The sequence below is a fragment of the Rhinoderma darwinii genome, chromosome 4 (genome assembly GCF_050947455.1).
Source record: "Rhinoderma darwinii isolate aRhiDar2 chromosome 4, aRhiDar2.hap1, whole genome shotgun sequence".
Lineage (NCBI taxonomy): Eukaryota > Metazoa > Chordata > Amphibia > Anura > Rhinodermatidae > Rhinoderma > Rhinoderma darwinii.
In genome coordinates, this window is record NC_134690.1 from 62,301,323 (window position 1) to 62,314,080 (window position 12,758).

The following is a 12,758-nucleotide window of genomic DNA, read 5'->3' on the forward strand; positions in this document are numbered from 1 at the left end:
ACCAGCTAAATTTTTCTGTTTTTGCCTTTCAGCAGCCATAACTTTTTTTTCATTTTTTCATTGACGTGGCTGTATGAGGCCTTGTTTTATGCGGGAGAAATTGGGGTTTTTTTCCGCGCAGTTTGGGGCTAGAATTTTTTTTTTTACGCCGTCAATATAGGTAAAAGCGATTCTCTGCATTTTTTTTCTTGTTTATTTTTTATCCCGTTCACATTTCACGCTAAATAACCAGTTAAATTAATTTGACAGGTTATTACGGTCGTGTAGATACCTAATATGTGTAGTTTTTTTGTTTTTATGTAATGTGGGGCAATATTATTTTATGCAAAATAATGACTCTTTCTTTGGGACTTTTTTTTAATTTATTTTTTGTTATTTTTTTTTTTTATTCCATTAAGTGATAATTTTATTTATAACTTTTACTCGTAATGTATTAGCATACTCCTGTATGCTAATACATTACACTGTGTCACTATGACACAGGCTGCTGATCGGGCAGCACATAGTGTGCCCGAACAGCAGGCAAACAGAACAGACAGCCCTGGGGTCCTTTGTAGGTCCCCAGGGCTGACTGCAGAGGTATTCCCCGGTGTTTGATCACCGGAATCCCGGTGATGCGATCAAAGAGGGGAATTCTCTGTGATCATGCCGCGGTCACGAACTGCGGCGATCAAGGGGTTAAATAGCTGGGGTCTGAATGTTTTCCAACCCCAGCTGTGTCCAGGAGACTCCTCTAAGATCAGGAGCTGTTAGTTACAGCTCCTGCTTAGAGGATGAGCGCTCACAGGAGCCCTCATCAGCCTCTTCTACAGCAACGACAAAAGACGTCGTCGTAGACTGGGGACCTGCACCGCCTGACGTCAAAAGACGGTCGGGAAGGAGTTAATATAACTATTGTGTAGTAAAAAATATGTATTAGACTATTAACCCCTTGAGGACCAAGCTCATTTTGGCCTTAAGGACCAGACCCATTTTTTCAAATCTGACGTGTCACTTTTTGTGGTAATAACTTCGGAATGCTTTTACCTATCCAAGCGATTCTGAGATTGTTTTTTCGTGACATATTGTACTATATGTTAGTGGAAAAATTTGGTCGATAAATTCATTACTTATTTGTGAAAAATACCAAAATTTTGAGAAAATGTGCAAAAATTATTATTTTTCTAAATTTAAATGTATCTGCTTGGAAGACAGATAGTAATACCACACAAAATAGTTACTAGTTCACATATCCCATATGTCTACTTGTTTGCATCGTTTTTTGAACGTTCTTTTATTTTTCTAGGACGTTACAAGGCTTAGAACTTTAGCAGCAATTTCTCACTTTTTCAAGAAAATTTCAAAAGGCTATATTTTCAGGGGACCAGTTCAGTTCTGAAGTGGCTTTGAGGGGCCCATATATTTTAAACTCCCATAAAACACCCCATTTTAAAAACTGCACACCTCAAAGAATTCAAATTAGCATTCAGAAAGTGTTTTAACCCTTTAGGCGTTTCACAGGAATTAAAGCCAAATAGAAATGAAATTTACAAATTTCATTTTTTTGCCAAAATTCATTTGTGATACATTCTTTTCTGTGCCACAGAAGGTTTTACCCGAGAAATGCAACTCCATATTTATTGTCCAGATTCTGCAGTTTTTAGAAATATCCCACATGTGGCCCTAGTGTGCTTATGGACTGAAACACCGGCCTCCGAAGCAAAGAAGCACCTAGTGGATTTTGGGGCCTCCTTTTTTTATTGAAGTAAATTCCTGAATTAGTATTGGCAAGGAAACTGTGACATGCAAAAGTAGCACACAAAATTACTACTAAACTATTAAGCTAACCTAGATTGCTAAAACTTTTTTTTTGTATTTTGTTTTGCGTGTTTTTATTTTTATTTTTTAAATATTTTTTTTATGAAGATAAAACGAAAAAAAAAAATGTACCCCACAAAACTACTACTCAAATATATGGTAGTAGTGGGCGAGGTTGAACTAATGCTGTTGGGCACTAAAGGGTGGGCAGTAAACGGTGCTGGTGGGCACTAAAGGGTGCTGGCAGACACTATAGCGTCACTAAAAGGTGGGCAGTAAAAAGTGCTTGTGGACTATAGCAGTACTAAAGGATGGGCAGTAAAGGGTGCTGGTGGACACTAATGGGTGCTGGCAGATACTATAGCATTACTAAAGGGTGGGCAGTAAAAGGTGCTGGTGGACGATAAAGCTGCTGATAGGCTCTACAGCAGCACTAAAGGATGGGCACTAAAGAAAATTATAATATATATATATATATATATATATATATATATATATATATTTGATTGTTACTACAAACTGAGGGCTGATGGGCACTATAATGGGCTGGTGGTGAGCACTAAAGGGGGCTGATGGGCCCTAATGGGCACTAAGAAGATTATATACTATTGTTCGTACTGAGGGCTGATGGGCACTGTAAAGGGCTGATGGGCACACTCAAGGGCTGATGGGCACTAAATATGATAAAAATATATTGCTAGGAACGCTCTCTTTCTTTCTCCGATCTCCTCACAGTTCTCACAGAAATGAGGAGATCAGAGATGGTGACAGGAGCTTTCTCCTGTTTCCTACGTCATAGACGGCTGTGATTGGTCAGTCTCTAAAGACTGACCAATCACAGCAATCGCCGTCTCTTCGTTATCACTATGTGATTTCACATAGTGACCGTTTATTCCTGCTCCGCAATAGTACGGCGCATGTCCGCTTCAATAAGTGGCGTGTGCCGTACTATTGCGGCGCAGGTACACAACAGGTTAATTATAAAGATTGTGTAGTATACTGTTGTCTCCGTGTCAAAAATGGCAGGACGTGCAAATTGACCCCATTGATGCTTCTAACTTTCATAATAGAGATAAAGTCGATGTGCCTCAGGTAGTTAAAGGCCATGGGTGATGTAGTAGATGGAGGCAATTGATCTCTCCACCTATTTTTTCTTTTCTGTGCTGTAGAGGGCAAAGGAATGGGAGAAAAGAGGTAGGAAACTTATATTTTAGAACTTCTTGCAGAAATTGAATGAAAATATACTTGCTGTCTTAAAATTTCTAGTGATCCTAGGGAAGGGGTATCTAAAAAATAAAACTATTATCTTAATATACAGGGTGGGCCATTTATATGGACACACCAAAATAAAATGGGAATGGTTGGTGATATTAACTTCCTGTTTGTGTTACATTAGTATATGGGAGGGGGGAAACTTTTCAAGCTGGGTGTTGACCATGGCGGCCATTTTGAAGTCGGCCATTTTGTATCCAACTTTGTATCCAACTAGTTTTTTCAATGGGAAGAGGGTCATGTGACACATCAAACTTATCGAGAACTTCACAAGAAAAACAATGGTGTGCTTGGTTTTAACGTTACTTTATTCTTTCATGAGTTATTTACAAGTTTCTGACTACTTATAAAATGTGTTCAAAGTGCTGCCCATTGTGTTGGATTGTCAATGCAACCCTCTTCTCCCACTCTTCACACACTGATAGCAACACCGCAGAAGAAATGCTAGCACAGCCTTCCAGTAGCCGTAGTTTCAGTTGCTGCACATCTCGTATCTTCACAGCATAGACAATTGCCTTCAGATGACCCCAAAGATAAAAGTCTAAGGGGGTCAGATCGGGAGGCATTTCTTCTGCGGTGTTGCTATCAGTGTGTGAAGAGTGGGAGAAGAGGGTTGCATTGACAATCCAACACAATGGGCAGCACTTTGAACACATTTTATAAGTGGTCAGAAACTTGTAAATAACTCATGAAAGAATAAAGTAACGTTAAAACCAAGCACACCATTGTTTTTCTTGTGAAATTCTCGATAAGTTTGATGTGTCACATGACCCTCTTCCCATTGAAAAAACTAAAGTTGGATACAAAATGGCAGACTTCAAAATGGCCACCATGGTCAACACCCAGCTTGAAAAGTTTCCCTCCTCCCATATACTAATGTGCCACAAACAGGAAGTTAATATCACCAACCATTCCCATTTTATTTAGGTGTATCCATATAAATGGCCCACCCTGTATAATTGAACTCTTATGGTCACAATCAATAATAATAATTTACAATTTCTTATCAAATGGAGAATATGACATTCTACTATGCACTTCATGTAGAGTACTATAGAGTATGGACGTGACATTTACATTCTTCAAAGATTTGTTGTTACTCTCCCATTTCACCTAAAAAATCATGAATTGTAATTGCAAAGGTGTTAAAAATGTATAAAAAATTATTGGTGTTACTAATGGGTTATTTTTTTAATGAAATACCATGACTTGTACGTTAAGATCTTCAAGAATATATTCAATAAGATTATTTTGGGTTATTTCAAATAACATGAGGATTCAGTGCTTCCTTCAGTAGACGTTAGCAGATGATGTGTCTGTCTTGAAGGTCAAAATGGACGACTCCCCGGAGCCCTGTACAGCCAGGGTTTCTATGGAAACCTCACACAGTTGAGTGTAAGAAAAATATTTTTAACACATGTCATACTATAGATTTTTTTTTAAATCCTTATTTTTACTGTGTATATTTGAAGAATTAGGTTGCTTTTTCTGCATTAGATATAATGAAAAATAGTGCCTTTTAATTAGGAGGTACTTTCTTATTATAGTTATTTATAATACTTCTATACCGTAGCTAATAATCCACAAACTACACATTCGCCCACTATACTGTCCCTGACCTCTAGTGAAACTCAAAATCCGGAAGTCAAGAATTCAACAGTCTTACAAAAATATTTCTTTGAGTGTGGAAAGAAACTGAAGAATGTTAAGGAAACCCATAGAATACTGGGAGAATATGCAAACTTCATGTAGATGTAGATTTGTTTGGGTCTGAATTCAGTATCGCATTGTCCTGGAGTGTCCATGCCACATGTAATTTCTTGTATGTTACGAAGTAAATTAATGCAGTTATACTCATTATGGCGTTTTGTCATCTGCACCCGTTATAGGCATTTGTGGGTCGCTATACTCTGAATAGTCCATGGCATGACTATTGGCAATATTCTAATTTCTGGTTGCCCATGTTCGTTTGTAAATGACAAGTTCTTTAAAGTAAAATATTTTCTTTTTTATTATTGTAATTTTAGGGTTTGGAATGTCCGGTACAACCATTCCCATGATCAGCTGGTCTTGACAGGAAGCAGCGACAGTCGTGTAATTTTGTCAAACATGGTCTCCATTTCTTCTGAGCCATTTGGACACCTTGTAGATGATGAAGACTTAAGCGATCAAGAAGACAATCAACATGAAGAGAAGTAAGTTAGAAAATAAATTACAAAGTAATGGTGCGGTTCTCATTGTATGGTACTATTGTGATGCTAAACTAGCAGAAGTTCCAACAGATCATTTTAAGCAACTGATCAAAATATAGAAATGCATTCTTTCTTAGGTTCCACTCCCCTGTAGGTCATCCCCAGCGTCTTTAATAATAATCTATTGCGCCAACATATTCTGCAGCACTTCAGAGGAAACATGTACAGACAATATCAGACATTACATAGTGACAAAACGAATTAAAATTCAAACAAAAGGAATAAGGACCCTGCTCGAAAGCGCTTACAATCTATGAGGAAAAAGGGGTGGTACAAAATGTAAAAAGTGCTTAAAGGGAACCTGTCACCAGCATTTCACCTATTGAACTTTACATATCCCAAACTGGCCGCTGTTATCACAAGTTCATTGCCGTTCTCCCCGCTCCTAAACTCCTCCTCCGACTATAAATAACGGTCTGCAAACATTTCACGCTTTTTATCGTAATAAGTCGGTGTCCCTTTGTGCGCACACACCAGAAGAGGACATCCATGCACAAGCGCAGGATTTTGTGTGCTGGGGGAAGGCGAGGAGCTGTCAATCAAAAGTACGGAGGCCGGTAAACTCGGAAAGACTTGAGGAATGAAGATTTGACTCTTTTCAAATGAAGATTTGACTCTTTTCAAACGAAGATTTGACTCTTTTATGCTCATTAGCATACGGTGTGGGGACACTAAAAACTGAATACTAAAGCTACAGAGCCGACTAAGAAGACAATTATAGGATATATAGAAATGATTTTTCACCCACTACCACCAGGTATTGCTGGTTTAATAGGTGAAATGCTGGTGACAGGTTCCCTTTAAGTATAATGGTCCAGGTATCTTTTATATAAACATAGGGTAGTACACATAAAGCTGCATAAGCCGGTCACCAGCCAGTATCTGTATATGGACAGATATGAAGTGCGAGAGTGCAAGGAGTGTGGGAGATACTGCAGAATTAGGAGGTCAGGTTCTGATAGGAGGGCAAAGGAAAGGAGTCAGATTAGGGAATGTGTTAGACCTGTCTAAAAATTTGTTTTTTGATCTGATTGTCCAGAGAACTGGTGCAGCACAAGAAAATTATTGGAGATGAGAGTGGGAAGTACAGAATATGGAGCATGTTAATCTAAGGTCGTTGGCAGAACGTAGAGCCCGAGTAGGGTACTAGACAAAAACAAAGGAGGAGATGTAAGGTGGTGCAGCACTGTGGAGAGCTTTGTGGATGAGAGTAAAAGGTTTACATTTTATTCTAAAGTGAATGGGCAACCAGTGCAGTGACTGGCACACGGTTGAGGCGTTTGGTCAGAAAGATAAACCTAGGTTTTGCATTCAGGATACATTGGAGAGGGGAGAGTTAAGTAAGGAAGACCGATTTAGTAATGAGTTACAGTAGTTAATAAGAGAGTGAATCAGAGCAACAATGAGAGTTTTCGCTGTTTCCACAGTAAGAAAAGGGCGGATTCTGTAGTTGTTTTTGAGGTAAATGTGACAACAGCATGAAAGTGATTGATTGTGTGAAGTAAAGGAAAGATCTGAGTCAAACACAACCCCAAGACTGCGGCCGTGCTTCCTAGGAATTATGATAGTGCCACACACTGAGATGGAGACATCAGGTTTAGGTAGGTTAGTAGACGGTGGGAACACAAGGAGCTTAGTTTTAGAAAGATTCAGTTTCAGATAGAGAGAGGTCGTGATGTTAGAGACAGTGGACAGACAATAACTGGTGTTTTGTATTAGAGCAGGGGTGATGTCACGGGAGGAGGCATATAATTGGGTGTCATCATCGTAGAGATGGTATTTGAAACAAAATCTGCTGATGGTTTGTCCAATGGGGGCTGTGTAAAGAGAAAAGGACCTAGGACTGAACCCTGAGGAACCCCAACAGCAAAGGGAAGAGGAGAAGTAGTAATGGAACAAGCAAATGAAACACTGAACGATCGGTTAGAGAATAAGGTAGAAAACCAAGAGAGAGCAGTGTCCTTAAGGCTAATAGAGTGGAGCATATTAAAGAGGCTCTGTCACCAGATTTTGCAAGCCCTATCTGCTATTGCAGCAGATCGGCGCTGCAATGTAGATTACAGTAAAGTTTTTATTTTTAAAAAACGAGCATTTTTGGCCAAGTTCTGACCATTTTTGTAGTTATGCAAATGAGGCTTGCAAAAGTCCAAGTGGGTGTGTTTAAAAGTAAAAGTCCAAGTGGGCGTGTATTATGTGCGTACGTATTATGTAGCTACTTACCTGCAAACGCTGATGCTGCTGCAGAATCAACTGTAGCCTCTGGTGCCGATGTGTCCTCGCTCGTCTGACACGATGCAGGACCTGTGAGTGACGTCACAGCGTGATCTGGCAGAAGCTGGGCGTTCTGAAGAAAAGTGGATGATACTTCTCATCAGAACGCCCAGCTAGTAAAAGTATTAAAAACGCCCCGATGTACGCACATAATACACGCCCACTTGGACTTTTACTTTTAAACACACCCACTTGGACTTTTGCAAGCCTCATTTGCATAACTACAAAAATGGTCATAACTTGGCCAAAAATGCTCGTTTTTAAAAAATAAAAACTTTACTGTAATCTACATTGCAGCGCCTATCTGCTGCAATAGCAGATAGGGGTTGCAAAATCTGGTGACAGAGCCTCTTTAAGTAGGAATTGGTGGTCAGCAGTTTCAAACGCTGTGGAGAGATCCAGAAAAATCAGTAGAAAGTAGTTGTCATTCGAGGAGATTATTTGAGACTTTAGTAAGAGCAGTTTCTAACAAATGACTTATTTGTACATTCAGGAAGAAACCTACAATTGTTGGCTGAGATACAGACAACGAAGGTTTGATGTGAAACCAAGTAAGACTTGGTGTATTGACCTTAAAATACTATTACTATTCATTATGTGTGTATTTATGTCTTAATAAAGCTTTGTTATCTTTCTATAAATTATCTGAGTGTTAATTGACCTTTGTTTATAGGTATAACTTAAGAGCAGTTTCTGTAGAGTGCGGAAACCAAAATGTAAGAAGCCGAGAAGAGCGTTCGCAGAGAGATAGCGTATTAGGCGAGAGTAGACCAAGTTTTCTAGGAGTTTAGAGATTAAGGAGAGATTAGAGACAGGTCGGTGGTTAGCAGCGCAGAGCAAGAGTTATTTTTTTCAGTAACTGGGTTATAGAAGAAGGAGAGAGGTTAAATATTTTAGTTACAATAGGTGACTAGTGACAGCTGTGTAGAGAGACTGGACGAAGTGTGAGGGAATAGGATCACTAGGGCAGGTAAGAAAAATAGAGAAGCCAAGAGACGACTTCTTCTGTTATTGGGTCATATTCTGAAAGTGAAGAAGATGGAAGAGGATCGATGCTACTAGGGGACTGGGAGATAATACTTTGCCGGAAGTTATCAATTTTAACTTAACAATAAGTGGCCAAGTCTTCAGCACTGAGATCTTTGACAGGCATCTGCATTTAGGACTAAGGAGGGAGTGAAAAGTATCAAAAAGTCATCTTGGATTATTAGATGGTGTGGCGATAAGGGAGGTGAAATAGGCTTTTAGTGAACGGTGAAGGGCAGAGTTGTTAGTTTTAAGCATAAATTTTCAATGAACGAAGTCTGCTGACATATGCGATTTTCTCCACAGTTGTCTGGCACACCTTCGATCACCGCTGAAGAAAGCGAGATTGAGGAGTGTGGCAAGGTGGTCGCCGTCTGTGTTGGGAGGTTCAGAGTGTAGGGGGGGCTGCTTAATCCAAGGCATTTTTGAGAGTTTTATTTTAATGTTTGGAAGCCGGATTAGTAGAGGGCACATTGAGGACTGTAGACTGTCTATGAGTTGCTGAATGTTAATGGCATATAGACTTCTGTATGTCTCATGGGCAGGCATGTCCTGAGGAGGCAGAGAATTTTTGATAGTAAAGAAGAGGAAGGTTGTGCTCATAGAGCGGGAGAGCAGCGGTAATAAAGTCATAAACTGAGCAGAGCCATAAGGTGACCAGATCAAGTGAATTCCTATCTTCATGTTTATTAGAATTAGTAAGTAGTGAAAGGCCTAGGGAGAAGGTTAAAGGTAGAACCTGTGAGGGAGATCAGGAGATTGGGTTATCAATAGGGATGTTAAAGTCACCCATAATGAGAATGGGTATTTCAGAAAATAGGAAATGTGTTAGACTGCAATGTATTCCAGGAAGTAGGACAGTTTGTCTGTTCGAAACGCATTGACGTTTGTATTTTAACACTCACTGTACCATGGATGTTGACACTTGATCCTTTGCCTGGGTTCCGGATGTATCCTTCGTTTGTATGCTGTACCTTGCGCTATGGCTGAGCGTTGTCACGTGCATCATGGATCCTGTGAACTAGCTGGTGATCTTCCCCTCTACAGTAATCTAGGAAGTGGCGGGATGAACCAGGGGGGTGGTAGACAACCATCACTAAGAGGTAGAGTGCTCAGAAGAGTCTGTGGGTGTGGACCTCAAAGTGGGGGAATGTGAATGAGGGTACCTGGAGTGAGTAATGGTAGCGGGGAAAGTGCCGTGTGGGAAAATAAGTATGCCTACTTCTCCACCCTGCCTGTTCTTAGGTCTGGGGGCATAAAAGAAGTGTAGACCACTATTAGAGCAGCAGGGGAAGCGGTATCAGACTTGTGAAGCCATATTTCTATAGCCAGGAGGTTTCAAGAGTTAGAGAGGAATAAGTCATGTACAAAGGTGAGTTTGTTGCACACGGACCGAGATTTCCAGAGAGCACAGTTAAAAGAGACAGAAGAAGTCATATAAGGAAAGGTAAAAAGGTTTGCAGGGTTTCTATGTGTGGCAGGTAAGAGGTTGAACTTAGCAGTAGAAGAGTGAGGACCAGGGTTAGGAGAGATGTCCCCTGCAGCTAATAGCAAGAGAATGGAGAGAATACAGCAGATGGTTCAGTGATTTTTGGAAGCGACTTTTGTGTTGCAGAGTGCATCCCACTTAGATGGTTTAAGGTGATTTAGGAAAGTGAATCGTGCATGTGAGCTGTACATGGGCGAGAGAGAGAGAGGAATTGATGTGGATTGAATCCACCAAAGGCATAGATATCTGTTCGATTGAAAGCAAACAACTAAAATAAAGACGGAGCCGGTGAAGATGGTGAGGAAAACTGACAAAAAATTAACTATAATAATTGTAATGTATGCAACTTTTGCAGCCTCTTCATTTACAGTTGATCCTGACACCTCTGAGAGTTCTCTTTCTGGTTCTGAACCTTGAAAACTTCAGACAAGGGGAGCAAAACCTGCGGCTGGGGGTCCGCATGTTGCTCCTGATGCTGTTCTGTGAGGCCCCTTCCCCAAATCACCAGGTCCCAAACATGCTTAAAGGGATTATTTACAAATGTTTCATTAGAAAGTTTCATTACATGAAGTGCTTACACTTTAAGTCGGTTCCATAACACAAGTGTGAGGCGGGAGCATTATCACCGGTTATGTGCTCACTGCAAAAACAACCCTGCTTACATTGTTTTCTATGATAGCAGGCTCATTTTTGCCACTGCTTGCACAGACGAGCCAGTATCTTAGTTACTGCCCCTCCCCACTCACACCTGAATTCTGTAGCCACTCAAAGTTGCAAAGTTTTAAAAAGACTTTGTCACTGGTTAAGTTTAGTTTAGTTTAGCCCTATCTCCTAGCTGATCTAATAGGCACGGTCACACTGATAATGAAAATTGTGTCCCAAAACTTTTATTATTTAAAAAGTTATGAGCTTTTTTCTAAATATGTAAATGAGCCTTTATTAGACAAGTGGGAGGTAACAGCAGTGATTCTCCTGAGGTGGAGCTACCGTGTCACAGCCTCTGACACTGTCCAATCAGCATGAAGCTGCTTCACACAGTGTGAGAGACTGTGGCTGGAGGGAAGGGGGATCACTTCAAACAGCCATATCTCGGGCTGTTGACCACCTAGAGCAGCGGTTCACAACTGGAGAAATCGCCAATTGAAAACAGACGGGAATGTAAGCAGTGTACTATATGATCACGCTGTGTTGCTGGGCAGGGAAGTGGGAGAAGCTGTATGCTGATTGGAGAGCGTCATACAGAAAACATTACACCGCCCAGAGTGAGAAGAAAGAGTCACCTCCTATTTGGCTATTAGAGCCACATTTACATATTTAGAAAAACGCACATAACTTTGCAAATAATAAACGTTTTTTAAAACAAATCACACTAGTTATCAACAGCAAAGCGTAGGAGATAGGGAATTGATAAACTGGTGACAGAGTCTTCTTAACTAGACTAGACTATATTCTAAAGTGTTTTAAAGGCCTTGTAAAGCTTTGTTCTCAGTTCTCAGTGCTAAAAAAAAAACTGCCGTGTAAATGTGTCAAGAACTCTAGCGTTTTTGTAAAGCGCTTTTTAAACTACTGCCATTTTTTTATGCTGTTTTTGCCACATTTTGTGCACGCTTTCGGCATGTTTTTTTTTTGCCATGTAGTCAGGACTTCCATTGACTATGGGAATTAGGCACGATTTCAGCGACAAAGAATTGACTTGACTTTTTTTTACGCGACGCGTTTGCGCTAATGGCATGCTTTCCCATTGATGTCCATGGGAAGCTTAAATCAAGTGTTTTTGACTCGTTTTACGAGCGGAAACACGCGTCCGATACACACCGTGTGAACAGGGCCCAAAGCTGAATTCAGAAGAGCGTAATATGGACTAATTTTTGTGCTCCGGCCGCAAATCCCTTTCTAACTGCGCATCTCATTTGTCGATTAACAGCATCATATGACCCGTGATTGGGCTAGGAGTTGTGGTCACAATACGAACTTACGAGGACTTGTCATCTCTCATGACATGTCTGTTTTAGTAAATCATTGTATTCCTGGTAATATAACAATTGTGGAGCATCTTTTCTTAGAACTCTACGTTGTGCCATTCTTCTGTTATTCGTCCTAGAAATGTGTAAATAAATTACCAACTGAGTGTTCCTATGTGTGTCCCTACATAGACTGACGTTGTCCAATATGTGCTGACTGAGTGAGAGTCTACAAGGACATGGCCATTTGTTTTACAGTGGTTTTTATTAAAAATGATCAAATCACAGGCATTAATTAAAAATACATTACACATGTAACCATAAAAACATCTAACGGAGCATCGGGTTACAGAGAAGCACACAAATACAGGATAATTGTAACTGGAACATTTCCACCTAAATGGTATGCCTGAAGGAAACCCTAAACGTGTATAAACAAATATAAAACCGTATGTTCCCTGTTGGCATAACAAGGCACAGAGGAGAATGTTGGGTTCCCTATTAAAGCATGGGAACGAAACGCCACTTTGACAATGGGAATGATAAAACCCAGTTGTCAATTTATTTATAAAATATGAGGAAGAATGGCAGAACGCAGAGTTCTAAATTTTTTTTCCCAGAATTTGTTATTTCATAGAGAATACAAGTATTTCGTGAAATAGACGTATCAGTAGAGGTGGCTGGTCCTCT

At 40.1% G+C, this 12,758-nt stretch overlaps 1 protein-coding gene across 2 annotated transcripts in view; it reads left to right on the plus strand.

Annotated features, from left to right (window-relative positions):
* The window catches only part of EIPR1 (EARP complex and GARP complex interacting protein 1), a 242,741-nt gene that overhangs the window by 226,403 nt on the left and 3,580 nt on the right, over positions 1–12,758 (plus strand). For both annotated transcript variants that reach the window (XM_075863903.1, XM_075863904.1), the window contains one exon: positions 5,097–5,264. In XM_075863903.1, the coding sequence (XP_075720018.1) occupies positions 5,097–5,264 (168 nt within the window). The remainder of the gene's footprint in view (positions 1–5,096; positions 5,265–12,758) is intronic.